Source organism: Typopeltis vanoorti, chromosome 8 (genome assembly GCF_054136105.1).
Source record: "Typopeltis vanoorti isolate ZY-2024b chromosome 8, IOZ_Tvanoo_1.0, whole genome shotgun sequence".
In the NCBI taxonomy this organism is placed as follows: Eukaryota; Metazoa; Arthropoda; class Arachnida; order Uropygi; family Thelyphonidae; genus Typopeltis; species Typopeltis vanoorti.
In genome coordinates this window covers 18687650-18709954 of record NC_143556.1, presented here as the reverse complement: position 1 = coordinate 18709954, position 22305 = coordinate 18687650, and the positions used below count along the sequence as shown (strand labels likewise).

Here is a 22305-nt window from a genome sequence, read left to right as displayed (position 1 = left end):
TCTGGTGGGATATCTGGCATATCAGTGGGATATAAATGGCCTAATTTAACAAAAAAATAATAAATAAACTATATAAAAAAGGCCAGTCAAGTGAAAGAAAGTTTCAAATCAATGTTTAGAGCAAATTAAAAGGATATTTTTTTTAATAAGAAGAAGAATATTATTATGCCCAATATAATTAAACTTCACTGAATTAAGTTGCAATTTTCTAGCAATAATTCAAATTATTTCTCAGGTTCTTGGTTTCAGCTGCGTGTTGTCTTTATCTTCTCAGGCAATTCTAAGTGTACTCATCATTAACATGCTTTCACACCATGCCTTTCTCTACTAAACTGGTATAAACAGAAAAATGCAGAGAAAAGTGGACAAATTTAGAGAAATTTATTTCTCTAAGAGTAGAAAAATAAATGAAGAGCCGAAATCACATGTATTTCATATTCAAAAGATTTTCCTTCCCATTATTCGAGGGTCATCAGACAGCAGTTAGATGCATGTTAGATTTGAACAAGTATGGTAACAATTATAAATTCATTAAATTTAGTTGCCTTCTATGTTCAAAATTTTCCATTTCACAAGAAATATATAACTTACTGACAACAGATGCATAATCAAAAACTTCAAGCAAAATTATGATATAATTAATGAAAATGAAATTTTTTTTTTAAAAAAAAGGGGAGAAGGTAATCAAATAAAAATAGATAACAAAAACAAAATTACAATCGATAAGTGAGCTTAATTATGTCATACTACTGTAATATCCTATATCCCTTGAGAGTACACATATCAGGAATTGATAATGAAAATCTTTAGAATTTTCCAAATTTAAAACAGAAAATAAATGGTGCTTTCTGTTTAAGATAACATATCACATAGGCTTAGAGCTGCAAAGCTTATTACATTCCATAATAATCCACAACTTTACTATTTCGTGCTTCCTTTTTTCAGAATTTTCTAGGCAATTCTTGCATAAAAACTATCAACATCTATGGTTAAACATAAATGCAGCTAGAGCACATTTAATAATTTAAAAAAATGCAAATAATGCAAAGAGATTTGTTTAAAATTGTTTACGTGTAAATTATCTAGTTCTATTTAAATTAAGGGGATATTAAATCCCACATTGTTTTAAAACCGAATAAGAAACTCAAAGATTGGAATCAGAGAGTTTCTTGCCGAATATAGTAGACCTCCCCACCATAATGTAATAACAGCATACATTTCCTAGGAAATGTGTTTTTACATTATGGGAAATACCTAAGAATAGCGATCAGAACTTTACCAACTTTGCTGCGAGATTTCCGGTATTGCACTATGTGCTAGGGTCACTTGCATTTAGCGGACACTAGTGGTCGCCGATACTTTATAGTTTACTATACTATATTTGGCAAGAAACTCTCTGATTCCAATCTTTGAGTTTCTTATTCGGTTTTAAAACAATGTGGGATTTAATATCCCCTTAATTTAAATAATGTTTTTGTTGCCGAAAGGAAGCTTATTAGCTCTTTATATTTAAGTATCTAGTTCTATACTACCTCAACAAGAGTTACACATACACTTACACACAGTGATTGTGTAATCCCCCTGCTGTAACTGAAAACATGCAAACCCCCCCCCCCCCCCCTCCATAGAAAAATTCAAAGTTACATTACTAAATTTATGTATTATGTGAAAAATGTTGAAAGACAGAAATTTATTTCATTAAAAGAAAAAAATACTGGATCTTTAAGATTCCATCTAAACAATTTCATTACATAACACAAAAAAATGCAAAAATCAGTCCAGAGAATGGTTAAATGAAGTTCCTAATCAGGTATCACATTCAGAGCATATGTATCTTAAAATGAAGCATAACAGACTACAAATAAATCAGCTAATGCCTTTTATTTCCTTATAGGGAGTAGGTGAGGCGATTTAACCCTATCTAACTTTTGGGTTTGGAAATTTTTTTTTTTTTTTTTTTTTTTTAAAGGGGAGGGAGTAATCAAATAAAATAGATAACAAAACCAAGATTACAATCAATAAGTGTGCTTAATTATATAATACTATCATAATATCCTATATCCCTTGAGAGTACACATATCAGGAATTGATAATGAAAACCACTAGAAAAATTTCCAAATTTAAAATAGAAAATAAATGGTGCTTTCTGTTTAAGATAATATATCACACAGACTAACAGATGCAAAAAGCATAGGTATCTCAAAATGATGCATAATATGCTATAAATAAATCAGCTACCTTTTATTTCTTTATAGGGAGTAGGTGAGGCCATTTTAGCTCTATCTAACTTGAGGATCCATGCACAATATTTTTATTATAAAAGATATGCAAATATTTCATCTAAATTTAGCAAGAATTTTCATTCACCCAAACCATATTGCCAGAATTGTCTATAATCGAAGACACTTTTATTAGCCAGATGGTATTTCATTTTTACAACTAGAGGTATATTGGTATTAGCTGGTTTGGCTAGAACATGTACCAACAGAAAATGGTGGTTTCTGTTTAAGAAAACAGCTACAAATATAAATTTAATTGCAATAGCAAAAAAATTAAATTTACAGCTCTATAATATTACCTTAATTGCAGAGATAACAGTATGATGCCTTGAAAAAAAAAAAAAAGGAAATGAGTGCATATCATGAAAAGAAATTTCTATTTAACATGAAATTTCTTTCTGAGTTATAATAAAATATTTCTTTTAAATCAGTTATTTTAGTAACAACTACATATTTTTTATTTTTTTCAGACTTTTTTTTTTATTAGGAACTTATTGTTAAATATAATATATTACTTTCAAAAAGGAAAATAATATTTTACTGGCTTTCATAATTGCAGAATGGCAATGTGAATATTTCCATGTTCCAAGAGAATATTTACTAACAAAGACTGATGTTAACTTATTAACAAACAAAATTATGAGAATCAAATTAACAAACTTCTTATAAGAATGGGGAAAAACTATGAGTCAAAGACAGATTTATTTATGTTGTGTTTATCACCAACATCACAAATTAGTGAAACGTTGTGGTGACAGAACTTCATTCACTCTGATGAGTTTTCAAGTTGAAGTGACATTACTTGTTGATGTAATCACAGAATATTTTTTGTCACATGGTGCTGCAGTTATTTGCAAGAAATAAATTTACAGTAAGTTACAAGACATCCAACAATTAGATCATCTAATTATACAAAGAGGATCCACATAGTGGATGAGTAGGTAGTGCCTCTGCCTTCAACCTACAAGCTGTGGAACAAATTCTGCTGTGGTATGGATGTCTGTGAATGTCTAAAGTGGAAAACAATTATCATTGGGACTATCCCAGACTGAGTGTCATCCTAATTACTGAAGCAGCTTGAAAAAGGAACACGTTTCGTCTCTATAGGGTTTTCAGATTATCTAATGCTCAACCCACCCACTGTGCTGCTGTGGGTTTACACCTTCCATTGGCATGATTAACATTAAAAATAAATACAGATTTAGATTTTGAATTTATTTATATTTTTTATATGAATCTTACCCATAAAAGGATGCGGGTAAGATTCATACTGTACTAAATGTATGTTTACAATCTTTTTATGGGCAAGATTCATAGAAAAAAATATATAAATAAAATTCAAAATATCAAACACTTTTTCAAGCCACTTCAGGCCTTTGCTAGGTAATGAAAATCATCTGCTACCTACAGACATTCACAAATATTCATGGTACAGCAGGATATAAATTCAAATTCACAGCTTGGTGGATGAAAAGTAGATATGCTATCCACATGGTCATCTAGGCTAGCATTTAATATATTAATATAAAAATAAATATTCTGATGACATATTCTTCAGGGAAATCTCTTTCAGCCAGCTGTAGGGGGGGGGGACACACTGCCAGGCTGAAAATATCCAGATGTTATGTAACTTACTGTATGTTGAGAATGCAAGGACATTTTCTAATAGCAGAAAATGAGAACTTAACATAAATGGTAAGGAATGCAATTTGTTAGGTGGAATTCAAAAATGTTATCATGGAAAACTTAGAAAATTAGTTTTTTTTTTTTTTTGATGATCAACTAAAAGAATTGAAATGAATTAATACAATATTTAAATTATCTTTAAAATGAATTTTATGCTTCACAAAATATGACAAAGAAAATTCCTCTGAAGGAAAGTATTTACTGCACAAACAGTAAATAAATTTACTGTTTATAATCCATAAACAGTAAATATAAACTGTTTATGGATTATACACAGAAAAAAAGTCAAGAATAAAAAAAAATTAAAAATACAATTTACAAAGAAATAACATTATAAATTAAACTAGATATTTTTTGAATTGGCATGCATTAGGAAAATGTGTGGCAATTTCATCATCAACAACTGGTCTGTAACTGGCTATAGAGAATTCTTTCTTAGACTAAATGAAAAAATCAGGATAAACATTATTTCTTCAGTAACCTCTTAAAAATCTTCTGGATAAGGCAGAATTACAAAAAAAGAAAGAATTACAGAATATGTACAAACAAAGAGCAGCAGCTTAAAAACTATCTAAAAAAACAACTCTTAAACTGTATGAGCACATGCGAAATGTGTATATTAATGTATTTCATTGATGGAAGTTTTTTCACTTGGCTATGCTATCAATTATATATTTGGTTTAATCCTTTATCCACATGTAAGCAAACAAAGTTTGCACCTGAAGTAGGCGCACACTTTGTTTGCTCACACTTGGATAAAGGATTAAACCAAATATATAATGTATTTCATATTACTGTAAATACTGATTTTTTTATTTAAAAAATTGATAAATGGGGAAAAAAAAAAAATCTGTACTTGTGCTTGTTTGCTTATTTTATATACTGGTATAACATTTTAATTTGTCCTTGATTTACATTCCATATGAAATTAAGTTAACTATATAACTAAAAGGGCTAAAACAACTACATGGTGTTAAATTGTGAATGAAGCTATGTTATGTAATTTATTATTTTTCATTCACATTTAACATGGCTTATTAAATATTAATCATGGTTTATATAAAATTGTTTATTATTCCTTAAATAAGAATTACTAATTAAATATTTACTCAAAATCTGACCTGCTATTAACTTATAAAATAATAATATGTTTAGAATTTTGTATAACTAAATATATGTGGTGTAATGTAAAGTGATAATTTATATTTAACTGTATACGTAATCAAAAAGTTAAAGAAGTAGCTTAAATATTCTGTTGTTTTTATTTGTGAAATATTTAATGTTATGTAATCACTCATGAATAATATTAGACCATACATTACATTAGCGAAATGTTTACGTGCAGTCTGTTGTCATGGAGACGCACGCGTAAACAACCACGAGTGGAGTAGAGCGTGGCGTTCGAACGTAAGGTGGGAGTGAAGGTCATATAAAGAGAGATAGATATATAGAGAAGAGTGGAAGTCATAGAGGAGATAAGAAAGGGATAGAGAAGAATTATTATTAAGAGTGAGGAGAGAGTTTTGCGGAATCAAGATTATATAATCCTCAGGGCAGAGATTTATGAGTATAGTGTTCGGAAGTGAACCTATAAGTAGTGAAACATAAAGTTTAATGTTATAAGCGAAAACTGCTGTTGTTATGAAGAAAGGTTGATGCCGTAATCAGATAAAAGGAAACTGGACAGTCAATGCGAAAATTCTGATTAGTTCCAGTTAATCTGGATTACGATTAAATTCTATGTTGCCCTAGGAAAAGGTTATATTGGTTACTTGGAGAAAAGTGAACAGGAAAAGATATTAGTACCTAATTACTGTTGTTTGGAATAGTGAAGTGCGACTTACAGTAATACAGTTTAAACTATGGAGAATATTTGTTATGTGTGTTCCGCTAATGTTAATTAAGTTAATTCATAAGTGCTCTCTCAATAATTTGATGTATTGAAGAATTTGTCTGGTAAGAGTAGTTGTATAAGTTTCTCTATTCTAGCATTAACTGTAATATACCTCCGATGCTCAAGGTCCGGGAATATATTTGCTTGGAATATAGCTTACGTAGTTTATTGCCTACTGTGAATATAAACATTGAGCTGATAGATTTGTGAAGACTGAATAAGATGTGAAATTGTTATATTAACTTGAGATAAGAAGATTTGTGTTTTTGAGACTGTGAATAGTATATGAAAGTTAGAACATTGAATTAGCATCAGTGACCTAAGAAGAAGTGTTAAGTTAATTGTATAGTTCCATTTTAAAATAGAGTTCTTGTATTTGTTAACCATATCATATATTAAATGTTTTATTTTGTTGATCTAAATATTGTGTTTGCCTGAATTCCTTATTATTGCACCGTTCATAAACATTCGAATCTTGCGGGAACCCCAAGTAAAAATGATAATAGATGATTCGGCCTAATGAGATGACTGTTAACTTAATTTAGAACTGATCCTACTATTTATATAGACTAATCTAAGAATAGGGTGGCGCAGTATAAATATAAATTTCCCTACTTTTGGATCGGTGATCATTTCGTAATTAGTTGTATTATTCATAAAAGTGACTTGAAACTAGATAGATTTAGAACACGACAGAAAAGGAGTCGTCACGACAATGGGTAATGAGTAATATGTAATAAAATCATATTCATTCGCTTTTTTTTGCAGAAGCAATATTTCAGAACACAGAATGAACATTAATTTCATTATAAATTTGTTCCTTCACAAGAGCCAAATTTTTTTAATGTTTTGCAACAGTTACAGCAGTGCTTCAGATAAAAATGACCAAACTGGCTTTTGCTAGCCAAGTGACTTTTGCACCATGCCAAATGCATCTCTCTACATACCAATTTCTAATTTTTGCAAAAAAAAAACTGCTCCATTTGCTACTTCCCCTCAATACTATAACTATTTCATATCCAAAAATTAAGAGTTTTATTTTGAATCTCAAAGATATTGAAGCAATGTGACAACAGAACTGAAAAGATTCAGAAAAACAGTTCCTAGAATTGTTTGAATGGTAGACATTGTCAACAATCATACTAAATAATGGTTAATGATTACAGAAAAATATAACAAAAATTTATGTTAATTTAGTGTCAGATCCTGTATATTATAATACATAATAATTTGGTTCTGTTTTTAAGTCCATTACAATAATGGGCATCATGCCTTTTAAAATCTGTTTAGTATGCCATAAGAATTCTGAACACAAGAACATTGAAACAGTGAGAAATTTTTTTTTTTTTTTTTTTTTTTTTCATTCATTGAAGAAAGAAAACTAGCAAAAAAACAAATTCAAGATCTGACACAAACGGAATGAATTCCAAATGAATAACTGAAGTTTTCTTAATTTTGAATATTTATTCATGTAAAACTTTATATAGTAAAATATTGAAAATTTTCAAAATTATAACATTTATATCTTTTTTCCAAACCACTGGTATTAATATTTTGAAATCTTAAATAACACTTATGTAACGATGTGTGCACACATCGTTACACATTAAAATTCCATATGTTAAATTTAACACTTTAAATTAATATTAATTTCAGTTTAGCATGTGCTCTTGTTATAACAAAATATTAAGTTTCAAAGTGCAAATATTTAAGATAATACAGAAAATACCAGTTTTTTCTTTAAAAAAAAAAAAAAACAAGCAAATATTCAAAGTCCCAATACTCTTATCACTTCTTAAATGGAATGATTCTTTATATATATATATATATACACACACATACATATGTGTGGGTGGTCCTGCAGTATGTTTTCAATGTGTTGAATACTTGCATACAACTTAGTCCCATTCCTATTTTCCCTCTATTTGCATTGCAATAACTGATAGCGAAAATTACAAAGGGAACAAATGAAAAATGGTCCACCAATATAACATGCAATCAATTCACAATAGATGCTGAAATAATTTTTGTCAAAATAGTGTCCTCTTGAGTAAATTTGAGCTATACAATATCTTCCTATTTCACTGAGACTTCATAGACACAAGTTTTCGCTGTCTAGTTCTGTAATCAACAAAAATAATATGTTAAAAACATTCCAAAAAATATATATTAAATTCATTTCAGTATGTTATAATTTGATTTGCACATACATGTCAAACTAACATGATGTTCAGATTAAAACAATCACAATCGTATTCACTTTTGTAAAAATAGCATTACCTTTTGGACAAAGTATTGTGAATATTTGGCTCAGTATATTTTGAGCTTTGAGCATAAAACTGTGAAAGTGGTATTTGAAACTAACAGCAATCATCAATGCAGAAGTGTCAAGTAAGTGAATCACATTTATTATACCCTAATGGATGTCAAAACTATATACTTCTAAGTTCTAACTATTATATACTGGTGATCCAGTATTGTAGGCTTCTGTGGTCACAGTCATGGTGTTATTTCCTAGAATGGTTCAGTAGAAATAGAAGGATGACCAGCCTGCCTACTGTTTTTTTCTTTTTAAAATAAGATTGCCATGATAGCATGCAGCTAATTCCCATCACTAATATGTGTATGATCTACGAGGTATTATAAGATAACATTATCTCCATAAATTTCTCAGACTTTTTTTTTTTTTTTTTCATAGATAAGTCATCTAAAATTTTGAAAGAATGCATGGCAGTGAAGTTGTCCTTTTTTGTTATACATGACTGTCCCACATTATCATGATGTGGGAAAGTAATGGTATTTGATGGTAAGGAGGGGGGGAGGTGGGTTGTGGAATGCTTAGAAAGGCTTATATGCTGGTTAAACATGATAATTAATACTTAAGGAATTGACAGTGTACACTAGAAATATAAATTAAATCAACTTTAATATATACTTTTCGATATTTTGCAACATCACGTTGCCATCTTCATGGGAACTTAAGATAAAGACACGTGCATGCAAGTACTACATAACAGCAAATGAGAAACAAAGCGAGGAAGCGACCGTTTTCCTAAAGTCCTGATGGTGCCCCCTGGCTGGCTATATTAGGTGTTCTTGGCCTTTGGGCTGAAGTTCTTCTGATTATGTTTCCCAAATTTGAGGTAGTCTCATGCATCCAAATTTGTTGAGGTTTGGCATGTTCCTAAGCTGAGGCTGATTCCATGAATAGTCTTTCATATATGAACTTGCTGCGGTGTATTACTGTGGCTTTCTTCCACCTTATTCTGTGGTGAGTATCCAGAGCATGGTCTGCAAGCCCAGAGTGGCTGTACTGGTGAAATCAGATGTAGTCCTTGTGTTCTGAGATTTGCTGTCCTGCCTGTTTGGCCAAAATAGGACAATTTACAGCTGCAAGGGACCTGGTATACACCAGGTAGGTCTAGGGGAAGTGGTTGGTCTTTAGTGGAGCGGATAAGGGATGCCAATTTTCTATATGGCCTGTAACAAGTGGTCAAGTCATGTTTTTTTAGGATTTTGTTGGTTTTTTTGAGGTCCTCTGATGTAGGGAATGGTGATGAATTTAGAGTAATCTTTTTTGTGAAGGGGGAGGTGGTTGTGGATATCTGGTTTTAGTATTTTTTGGATTTTTTTTTGGGAGGGGGAGTCACTGGCTGAGAAATTGTTAAGGATGTGAATTAGTTCAGTGGTTAGGGCTTGATCATTTGAGCAGATTAGTTTAACCCTGTTGAATAGTGTCTTAACTCCATATTGTTGTGGGGGTGAATGTATCTGCCTGTATGGGTGGGTTTTCTAAAAACTGAGAAAACCAAGGTACCATCAGATTGGCAGGTGACTAGTGTGTCTAGGAAGGGAAGGCTATTGTTTTCCTCTTTTTCCAGGGTGAACTTGATTCTAGGGTGTTGATTGTTTAAGTGTGTTAGGAAGGAGAGGAGTGTATCCGGGCCATGTGGCCAAATAGTGAACACATCATCAACATAGCAAAGCCATATGGTAAGTTTTTGTGGGGCAGAGTTTAAGGCTTTCTCTTCAAAAGTCTCCATAAAGAAGTTGGCCAAGGGTGGGGAAAGTGGTGAACCCATGGCTGTCCTCTCTATTTGTTTGTAGAATTTTTCCTGACAAACAAAATAGCCTGAGTTCATTGTGAACTGAAATAGGGCTGAGATATCGGGAGGAAATTTAGCTTGGATTAGCTCTAAGGTTTCTTTGAGGGGGACATTTGTGAATAAGGAGGAGACGTCAAAACTGATCATTATGTCATTATGTTGGAGTGTAAGGTTTTCTATACTGGCTTTGAAGTGGGCCGAGTTTTTTATATATGATGGTGTGTTGCCAGTATAGTGTGAGAGCGCTTTGGCTAAATATTTAGCTAGTTTGTAAGTGCGGGAATCAATGCCATCCACTATAGGACGTAATGGCACATTTCCTTAAGTAAGTATTAATTATCATATAGTGGAATGATTGCTATGAATGACAGCAACAATCCTATCAGAGCTAGATACTCAATATAGAATTACAAACAAATCACCATTTCCAAACCAGAGACGCTTCTGCATTTAATTGAAGAAAGTTGGAAATCTAAGTTTTCAAATGCAAGGAAAACATATGAAAATATCAAAATACAGAATATGTTTCTGTGATGACCTGGAAAGGGTGAAGAATCAATAGCAATTATGAGAGACTGATGAATTCACCAGAAGTATCATGCAATAATGAGAACATAATGTAAAACTAGCTTTTACATTAGTGATATGTAAGTTCTTTTTATGCATAAAAAGTATGAAAAAAAAAAAAAACCTTAATCCAAAATTTCTGATTAGAAATGCCACTTAAAGCATTTACTTTAATTATGGAACCTGAATATTAATTCAAAGGATTACATTCCACTGTAGTATGAATGTTTATTAAAGGCTTCAGATGGTAGATGATTTTTAACACCTGGTAAGTGAATCATGTCTTGCTTAGTAAAGACTTGATGGGATCCACATTTGATCTTTAAAGCATGGTTCAAGAATCATCTAATTCTGGATTTACCACGATACTAACATGTTTGGATTTCCATATTTTATGGGCAAGAATGCCACTAAAACTACAATGCTTGAAAATAATTAAAATGGTTATTCTAACCTTCCATGAAGTCAGATGACTCATCATAAGATACAAGTTTCATAGACCACAATACATATTAGATCTAGTTTGAAAACATTCACTACCAACACGCCACTTGTCTATCACTAGTTGTGCAAAATCTTCCTTTTCACTTCCTTACTTATATAACTTTTTCCAGAGTTGACTTCTCATCCTCCCACCCCAATTACCCTATGCAACATCTCCCCCAACAACTTTTATGTCTCCATTGCACTTTTCCACTTATCTGCTAAGACTCTGAAGAGCTCAGCAAGGAATATGGTGGTCTTCCAACTAAAGTCAGTCTTCCATAAGTTTCAAGATACAGTAATTCTTCAAAAAAATAAAATCAGAAAAAATAAGATTACATCTTATTTTTTCTGTTTTAGTAAACACTTCAAAATTATTATGAATAAAGTAACAGCAAATATGAATTACGACAATGCCAAAAGATGGTGCCTGTTCTCTTTCTCGCCCCCCCATGCTACTACATAACATTGCATCAACTCTGATATTCAACACATGGTGATTCTAATCAACATTATAAATAACCTATACAACATAAAAATAATTACCTGGCTTCTGTTCTATGGGACGTGTATTCAAACCACATCACATTTGGTATTAGAGTGGTATCTCGCAACATAAGGAGCTCACTTATTGGCCTGAAATAAGAAAAAAATACATTAAATCACTTATGGAAATTGTTTATTTTTTGCATTTACTTATCTCACTTTGAACAGTATTAGCTTTTTATAGTACTCAATATTCTCATTTTTCAGCAATTTTTTAAATATCACCATGAGTCACTGCTCACTTTGGTTTAATGGCAAACTCACATAAGTCAGCTACATCTATAGCAAACACTATTGTAACAACTTCAATTACAACAAGCAGCTGAAAAGCTCCATAGGAACAAAGCTGAAATTTGCTATAGCAAGGGTCTACTGTATTCGTTTGGCAATAATATTCCTTGTGTGAACTTTTTCCGTACATCGTTAGCTGTGCGAAGTTGGTCTTTGATCACTGGAAGAAGATTTAACTCTATAACAAGGAATACTACTAACTTGTACTTTTTTTTTCTTTAAATATTTTAAATAGTGAAATTTTAGCTGCAATAGTAGCCACCATAACAATATAAACCAACAGTGGATAGACAAGCTTGTAAAAATTTTAGGAGCCAATATACATTTTTTTACAATGCACTTCATAACAATATACTTTGATTAATGTACTTTTTTTTTAAAATATAAATACCTGTCGAACATCAAAATTTTATATAATCATTAAATTCCTGATGGGATTTAAAGGGGATGGGATGAGCAATATATGATCCTTTCAAGTAGAATCACCTAGCCTCTCCTCCCCGATCCAATTCTCACCTCCACGTGGTGAACCCTGGAACCCAAGCAACCTTGCTCGGGTTCCGGGGTTGCTTGTTCAGGAAGCTTGTTACAAACAAGAGAAGGGAGACTTGGGACAAGTTTGGAAGCCCTAAGGTGGCAGCCCACCAAACTAGGCTGTGAATGACCGATAACCAACACAGCTGAATCTTTTCTTACTCCAATGTCTCAAGAAAGAATTAACTGGATTGTCACTCTGGAAAACGACTCAGACATGTTAACAGATATGAGCAGGATAAGGAAAAGAAAAAGAATGAAAATAAACAAGAATATCTGGAATATTTCTATTTGGAAAGTCAGGATTATCCATCACAAATATCAAGATCTAGACAAAACCCTAATAGAAAGAAATATTAAATTAGCAGTAATAACAAAGAAAGAACAAAAAGATTCAGATGAAAGAGATAATTACATCTATATCCACAGTGGAATCAAAAAGGAAGAAAAGAGCAGAAGCAGGAGTAATGATTTTTATTCACAAATCAATTTTTAAAAAAATATCACACGTTACAAATACTGGCGCAAGAAAATTCTAGAACTAAGATTACAAATAAGCTGTAGCTTCATGACTATTGTTGGTCTGTATGCCTCAGAGGAACAAAGAGAAGAAGATAATGCCTTTTACAAAAAAATAAAAGATAAAATAAATCCAAATGATTATCTATTAATAATAAGAGATTTCAATGTCAGAGTAGAGAACATTCCACTAGGTACAAACATAGAAACAAATGGTGAAACAACATGCAATAGAAATGGATAGAGATTTAGGGATTTTTCCACATATAACTTAAAAATTAGTAACATTTTTCAAGCAAAAGATTGCCATAAATTCACTTGGGAAACAAGAAACCTAAGTATAATAGACTATATAATAGCTAACAGTCCACACAGTTAGCCTAGTGGCTGTGTGCTTTGCAACCATATGCCTGGGGAAGGAGTGTCCTAGGTTCGATTCCCGTTGGTGACGTGAGGAGCTGAAGGATCTTCCTCAGTCATAGCCAAGTTAGCCGGTCTTGGGCATGGACAGTAGGGTTTTCTCCCAGTTATCCTGGGGTTTTTCATCCTGCAAAGCAGGTAAACTGGCCTTGAGAACTCAACACTACAGGACATAGGATACACTGGAGCACAAGGCCGACCACTTTATCCTGTGAATGGTTTGAGGTCCAATGATTAATAAACCCTTGACATCGCAAGGTAAAAGAGGGCATAAAGAAGATGAAATGATTAATAGCTAACAAGAAAAAAGCTAATATGATACTAGATAGCCAGGTATTTAGAAGTGCAGAAATAGAATCTGATCATTATCTCTTAGATGGAAAATCAAGACCCCCTAAGATGGTTCACAATTAATCAAATCAGTGCTAAGAGAAATCTCCAGAAATCTTTTAGTTCAACTCTTGGATGATAAAAGTATTAACTACTTATATTCAGAAAGAATAAATGGAAAACTAGAGCAAATAAAAGAAAATTATGATATACAGATAGAATGGAACACTTTAAAAAATATATTAATAAATACAGCAACAGAGCCTTGGAACAAAAATGGAAGAGAAGAAAGGGAATAAGAAACTAGGATGAAAACAGTGAAGCAATAATCTAAGACAAGAAAGAAGCATATAAACAATGGATAAATAAACACAAAGTCACTGGAAGCAAAAATTAATTATAAATAATAAAGAGCAATAGCAAAAAAAAAAAAAAAAAAAGCATGCCAAAAAAAGAACAGAGAAACCTGGGATAACTTCATAGCAAAATTGGAAAGAGATATTACAGTGAAGAGACCAAATACACACAAAATTCTAAGGAATATGAATAAGGAAGTAAAAGAAAAAGTGAAACTTGAAATAATCAAAGAGAACACCTAGCTGGACTTCTTCCAAAACTTATGGTAAGATAATAACGAATTTAAAACTGGCAATGCTAACTACTAACTACACAGTGGAAGAAATAATATTACAAGAAATCCAATAAGCAACAAAGCAAAGTAAATCAGGAAAATTCCCTTGAGGAGATGAAATAAATACAGAACTTATGAAATATGCAGGCTTTCATCAAATGACTTAAAATTTAATAATATCTAGGCAAGGAAAAATCCCAGAAATTTGGAATAAGGCAATTATCATCCCAATATATAAAATTCCAATCTAATGAAATTAGAAATTTCATTAGAAATTTTCATTAGAAAATCTCTTCTAATGAAATTTTAATTCCATTAAAAATCTTAATGTTTCCATTAAGATTTTTAATGAAAACATTTTTAATGTTTCCATTAAAAATCTTAATGGAAACATTATGAATACAATATAGAAACACAGAGATTTGTAAACTACCAGAAAGCCTTTGATAGAGTCTTAAACATTCCAAATCAGCTGCTTGCTGCAATAACTAACATGTATCAGAATAACCAAATAGCTGTAAGAATCAATGAAAAAGTTACAGAATAGAATCAAAAAATAGAGGGGTCTATCAAGGTTGCCCAATGTTACCACTCTTTATTTAATATCTACATAGATGAAATGGTAAGGAAATGGAAGAAAAATATAAAACCGGCATTTAAACTGGATTGTGAAACTATACTTAATACCTTTTTGTTTGCAGATGATCAGCAAGAAGTGAAGATGAGCTCCAAAGATCAATATATGCCTTAAACATAAGTGCAAAAGAAATTTGGAATGCAAATATTAAAACAAAACAAAAATCATGGCTTTTAAAAGACCATCTCCAGTCAGAAGTAAAATCATGATTGAAAATAAAATTTTAGAACAAATTAACTGCTTCAAAAACCTTGGATATGCTATATCATATATAAAACAAGCTGACATTGACATCAAAATTTCAAACTTTCTAAAGATAACAGGAATGATCAATAATATTTTCAAACCTAACCAAGTTCAAAAGTATACAAGAATAAGAGTTTATAAAGTTTTGGCAAGGCCTTTTCTACTTTACAGAAGTGAATTATGGACCATAAAAACTGCAGAAGAAAAAAAAAAGAATAGAAACTGGAGAAATGAAATTACTGTGAAGGACAGCAGGCTATACTCTCTGGGACAAAAAAGAAGCACAGAAATATGTAAAGAATTAAAAATAGACTCAGTATTGGACAAAATATATGAATACTGAAGGAAGTGGATTGAACATATCAAAAGAATGGACAGTTCAAGAAACACACACACGCAAAAAAAAAAAAAAAAAAAAAAAACGATACCACCCAGTTGGAGGATACACAAATTGGGGACAACCAAAAAAAAAAGATGGAATGAGACTGGAACAGGCCACTGGGCCTAAATCACTGAATGGATGATGATTAAATTCCTGATATGCATGTACAGGATGCTGTTAGTGCTGATGAAAAGTTTACATTAGTAACTTCCTATCGATTATTTTCCTCAAATCAGTATTAGCTGTCAGGAATCCAATTCTGGTATTCTAAGGCACTTCTTGATACTTCTTGTAGTGATGGTGCCTCTCTTGATTTCTGCTGATGTTGAGTTTGTTTTCTACTGACTTTTTGCTGTTTGGCCTGATTCCCTGATAAAACCCTGTTTTTATCAGGAATCAATGTTTCACGGTTCTTAAAAGTCCAAAGAGAAATAGATAATGTTTTAGCCTGTTACCGAGAGATATATGAAGAGAAGAAAGAAGATCCTGTTCAGTCATCCCTTGTTAATTTCATAAGGAAGTTCAAATGGCCAAATTAAACTTTTAAAAAGTTTTTCTATTTTCTACCATCATTTTGATGGACTTGACAAGTAACAGACTGATTTGGAGGAAAATTGTAGATAGGAGGTTAGTAATGATGTAAATTTTTCATGTAGTACTATCATATACTGTACACCCCTTGAGGGTACATGTCAGGAAATAGATGATGATGATTCTATTTTCTATAGGTATTTTTTTCTGGGAAAACTCCCGTGTTACTCCTCTTAAAAATATTATTTTTAAAGCTATTTTGCCTGCTTTTGTTCAGGAGTGCCCCTTTTTTAATGTCATTGGGCTTTTTGCTCAAGATTTCTTAGGGCATTGCAGATGTATTTTTAGAGACAAATATATGTAGCATAATAGAAGAAGAAAATTCGCACATACCTTTTCTTGGATGTTGTAGCCTGTCTTCTTTCTTCAGCGTGCATACTTCTGCTATTATGGTGTTGAAAGGATGTCGGGGGGGGGGGGGGCATTTTTGGAGAATTAATTTGAAAAAACCCAGGTTTTTTTTATATCATATATATACATATATTATATTTAAGGGTGGGCAGAGCACTTTTTTTGTAGGGTGGGAAAAGATGAAAAAGGGGGCTGAAATTAAAAACTTTTTTAGAGGAAGGGGATGGGTTTATGGGAAAAGGAGGGATAGGGTTGACGGGGTGTGAGCTGTTTCAACTGCATGAGTTGTCATCTGAACTCATGGAGGAAGTGGATACTATGTCATGTCGGTTTGGTGTTTCTGCCTTTGAAGTGTTTGTGTTATCGCCTATTGGTCGGAGTTGTGACCTAATTTTTATGTTGTGGAGCTTCCCCTAATATTTATACTGTATTATATTACTCTGAATTAATAATTATAATATTGAAATCAAATTTGTGCATTAATTTTGTGAATGAAACAAACAGAAATAACTGTGAAAACATGCAAATGTAGTACTGTAAACACAAACATTCAGATATGATTAATGGGTGGGTTAAATCTGACTTACAAATTTGCATTATGTAAGTTTTGTGGAATGTAACTTTTAAGAGTAAAGTCATCTACAAATTTTCCTCTTAAAGAGCTGGAGGTTGTCCTTGGGAAATACTTCGTAGGAAAGATTATTCCACAGAACTGAGATAGACGGAATGAAAGATGACTGGGAGTAGCAGTTTCAGTGGGTCAGCAGTTCAACTGTAAAAAGATGTTGGATAGTTGTTCCTCAAGTTGCTGTAGGTTTAACAGAGAACAGGACATAACTGATGCTAGTTGTGGTATCAGTTATGTCCTGTTCTGCAGATATTTCCATAAACAACATTTATGGAAATATCTGTAGAAAAGATGCAGTGAGATACAAAACACTGGCTGAAGAGAGGGGAGGGGTCGTCAATCAACTGAACCACATCAAGAATTTAGAGAGGTTTTAGGTACACCACCCCAATTGTGAGAGTAGTATTCCAAGTTTCAACAGATATCTGATTTGGTGTACAGAGTAACAGACAGAAAAATACAACTTGAGTGGAAAAAGATGCCAATTATTTTGGAAGCTGAGGATGCTCTGAAAGGCTAGCTGTTAGTTAATAATTCCCAATAAGGAAGCTATCTTTACAATTATATAATATCTGTAAGAAATAACATTGTAAATTTTTCTGTATATAATGTATATTTTGCTGTGGCAGAAACTTCTTAGTAGATCCCATAGCAAACAAAGAAATCCTTCATAAATCTTTTTGAACACCTAACAACAATATTTTTCTAAATGCATATTGCATTTAGAAAAAGATTCAGACTACCTCATGAGACTAAATTTACAAAGTTGAATTTTAAGACATAAGAGATCACTAAAATTGTTATGTCTCACAGTACATATGTGTTGTATGTTATGTGTGCTCTCATATAAAATTATCCTAGATCTAAATTTTTTTTCTGTTCTTTATTCTTACATTTAATTCTTTAACCTGTCCGCCTTTATATTATCACTTGTTCAACACCATTATATTTGTAGTATTACTATTTTCTATTATTAGTTGCATTAATAAACTATTATAAGTATTGTATTATATTCATCACTTACATTAATTCTTCAGTCTTAGTAATAAATTTCAAAATTCCTCTAAGATTAGTGTGAAAGAGAAATGTGATGAAATCCATACACTTTTTCACTAACTACCTGCATCTGCTGCACTGTTCTCTAACAATATAGAATTACTTCATAAAATATCACTTACCATGCTGCAATTATGGGAAAAAGAGGAGTAAGGACCAAATGTGTAACTGCAAACCATACACATGCAAGAAGTAATCCTAATGCAGCTCCACAAATGACTTGCATCCATGTATGATACTGTAGATATACCCTATAAATTAAAAGAAGTTCAACAATAATTTTCAATCAAAGTTTTTGAATATAATAATCGCCATTCTATAAGTACTTGGTAAGTTAATTTGATTTAAACATTTACAATACTTCCAATATCATTTTATTAGTCTACTTTGCATCTATTAATACATGTTTCCATATATTTCAGGATATCATAATTATATCTTGAAATATATCCTGCAAAAGTAAAAGTGAAAATACAATAACAGCCCAATATAATCAAGGATTCAATCTTTTGGTATTCCAATTAATCAAATTTAGCAATTAGCACACAGAAAATCACTTCTATACACTAGAACAGCAGTTCCTAAAGTGGTCCACAGGCCAGAACTAGTCTGCAGAAAATATAAAAATTCAAATATGGCAAATGAGCTTTTGACCAAGAAAATCAAATTATACATAAATGATATTAAAAAAAAATCAATTAAGTTAACTTAAACAACAGAAATGTGTAACTACTGTTTATTCACATTTAATAAGGTCTACACACATACACAAATACTTAGTCCTGGCCTAGTTGCCTAACATAACAGATGCCAGTAAAAATAGCAGTTATTTTTACTGTTATTACAACTCTATTTTAATTCATACAAACAAATGACATACATACATACATAGATGTATTATATAATATAAACTTGTTTTATATATTGTATTATATGAATATATTATATTGCTGGCTTGGTTGGTGAGTGGTTAGCGTATCCACTCACCAGCCAAAAGGCTGCGGGTTTGAATCCCACTGTGGGCTCAGATGTTTGTGATTGTCTGTGAAAATACCAGTGGTGGTGGTGGTGGTGTGGGGGGTAGATGATGGTAGTCGTTGCAGTTCGTTGTAGTTAGTGGATTGAGTGGGGAGACAGAGTTGTAGAGTAGGTGCCCTCCCTCGATGAGTCTTTGGCTGTAAGTATCATGTAATAATAAGTGATGGACTGCAAAAAATTATATGGGAAAAAACAGTATCTGGATATGTAAAGTTCAGGAAACACTGCACTACAGCAATTGAAAAAATTCAATTTCTTTTTTTTTCCTAAAAAACACAAGGAAACATTCCTTGCATTTTGAGAGGATTTGAATCCTGATTTTTCAAAAGGGCACATATTTCATTCTTATAAGAAATTTACAACTGTAGAGGCATCATATCCAAAAATCAGGAAGTATTGTTTGATTAACTTCACAGGTCAAAAGAAACTAACTATTGTTGCGAGTTCTTTGTGCACTGAAATATACTGCAAAATGACATTGGGGAGGGGAGGGGGCACAGAAATATCAGCCACAAAAGTCTCCAGAAGATATTGGGCTCCAAGCATCCATTAGCTCAGATTCAAAACCAAAGCACAAGATAGATGAGTGTTATGATATTAACAATTTAGAAATTGAAAAAGAAAGAAATTCAAGTGGATTTTTTTGTGATATTCATGATCAGCAACACATCTACTATTCTCCAACTTGTTTTGGATGAACTATAGTTTTAAATCAAAGGTATATTTTCAAATTCCAAAATGAATGATAATTTGAAAATGTAAACCTATGAATAGCACAAGAAAATTTAAAAGAAATTGAGCATTTCAGACAAAAAAAAACACTCCTTTATTCATTTTCTATAATTTAACTGGATTGGATACTCACCTACTATATGACACAACTAAGGCAGCCCAAAAAGCACTTATAGTAGCAGCATATTTCCAAGCATTTTCTAAAGGATAACTGTTGTTGCAATGATGTAACCTATGAAAATTATCAAACGGAATTTCAGCTACATCTGACATGCCTTTGGTAATTAAATAATGATAATTATAAATAAGTTATAAGCTTATAACATATAATTTATAAGAAACTCATAATAAATATTGACACTACTCTAATCACCAACATTTTGACCTTCACATCAAGGTCATCATCTGAAGTATATATACAAATAAACAGGTTACATTATACACAGTATGCTAAACACTACTGGCCTGACCTTGGGTTAAAAAAAAAAAAAAATATTACATCTAAGCTAGAAGAATCCTGTTATCTACTCAGCTAAAATTATTGAGATAAATTAAAACACTATTGGTGATCACCAAAATATGAAATAAGAGCTGAAATTATTACTCGGAGTCCTGGAGTGAGGATTTGCTGGAGAACTTGAAATAAGTTACGTGGATGAATGTATACCCTCCATATTCTTATAATCTTTATGCCACCATTATTGTGTTTAGACTAGGATGATTGATCAAAATTTTATGTTCTTAAATTTGTGTCAGTGCCAAGTTTCAGTAGGATGTAAGAACAGGCTCCCTTCCAATCAATTTGGTAGAGTGTTCTATGGTTTTATGTGTGGTCAGAAAGCCTGATTTACCAAAGTTGTTAAATTTGATGTGTTGTCTCGTGTCCTATTTCACCAATGTAGGAGTAGTTACAAGTGCACTGGATTGAGCATATATAGGATGGGCCAGAAGTGGGAGAATTCCATGGAGAAAGAAAATGTTTTTCAATTTAGTAGGGTATTTAAAGATAGCTCTAATGTTGTAACTGTGTAATATTCTATTTCATCTGATATCCTTTTAACATATGCAATGGTTATAGTTCTTCTGAAATCTGCATTATTTGCATTTTTAGGTATAGTTTTGCAAAGAATTTTATTGATAGTGTTTTTGCTATAGCCATTGTTTATAAACATATTGCTAATAACATGTGATTCATGATTAATGCCTTGCTTATTAGAGCAAACTGCTATTGTTGTACAGCAAGCCCATATATGTATATATCGGCTGGCATGTGTGTAGACAGCGAAAGAAATACCAGATAACATGTTATCTGGCCACATAGCTGCCAAACTTTGAACACCTTCCACAGCAACCTATACAAACAACATGAATGCATGCACTTTACCAGTGAAGTTGAAAACCGAAATGCTCTTTCATTTCGAGACGTCTTCCTTCAGGTAGTCTTATCCTTCAATGTCTTTCACATACCACACAATACATACATGTTAACTCCAACTCAGAGTCATTAACATCCTCAAAAACAGCAATAACAATTTGCTCTAATGAGCAGGATCCTAAGCATGAATTCCAAATTATTAGCAATATGTTTATAAACAATGGCTATAGCAAAAATATAATCAATAAAATTCATCATAAAACTATATCGAAAAATGGAAATACAGATTTCAGGAGAACCAAAGCCATTTCATACATTAAAGAAATATCAGACAAATAGAAAGCTACACAGTTACAACCTTAGTGCTATCTTTAAGTACCCTACTAAATTGAAAAAAAAATTCAACTCCACCAAGGATTTCCCCCACCCCAACCATTAGCTCACTGTGGGTATACTGAATCCAGTGCGTGCATCTGCAACTTACCCTACATAATAGGACATGCAAAATAGGATATGTAATTCCTATTCAAGAAAAAAAAAAAAAAAAAAAAAAAAAAAAAAAAAAAAATACAGATCAAATTTAACAACTTTGTTAAATCGGGCCTTCTGACCATGCTCTTAACACTACATCAAATTGATTGGAAAGGAACCTGTTCCTTACAAAACTTGGTACAAGCACAAATTTAAGAACACCTCTGAAATTTTGATCAACCATTTTAAACTAAACAATGGTGGTCTAAAAATCCTAAGAATATGGATGGCACATATTCAGCCCATATAATTTCTGTTTCATGGTTCTCCAGCAAATTCTCACCTTAGGATTCTAAGCAACAATTTCAGCTCATATTTCATACATTGACTACAACCAATACTGTTTTAATTTATTTCTTAGTAATTTTTAGCCAAACAGATAAAACAATTCTAGCTTTGATGTAGGAGGATTTTTTTTTTTCCCCACCACAAGTAGGCCAGAGCAGTGTCAA

The 22305-nt window shown here is 32.0% G+C and overlaps 1 protein-coding gene across 1 annotated transcript in view; it reads right to left on the bottom strand.

Annotated features, from left to right (window-relative positions):
- Positions 1-4782: 4782 nt before the first annotated feature.
- Positions 4783-22305, bottom strand: part of LOC150103770 (dolichyldiphosphatase 1-like) — an 85280-nt gene continuing 67757 nt past the window's right edge. The window contains exons 5-8 of the mRNA XM_090396539.1: positions 20081-20179; positions 18300-18428; positions 11562-11651; positions 4783-7980 (exon numbers count right to left, since the gene is read on the bottom strand). Of these exons, the coding sequence (XP_090252665.1) occupies positions 7941-7980; positions 11562-11651; positions 18300-18428; positions 20081-20179 (358 nt within the window). The 3' untranslated portion in view covers positions 4783-7940. The remainder of the gene's footprint in view (positions 7981-11561; positions 11652-18299; positions 18429-20080; positions 20180-22305) is intronic.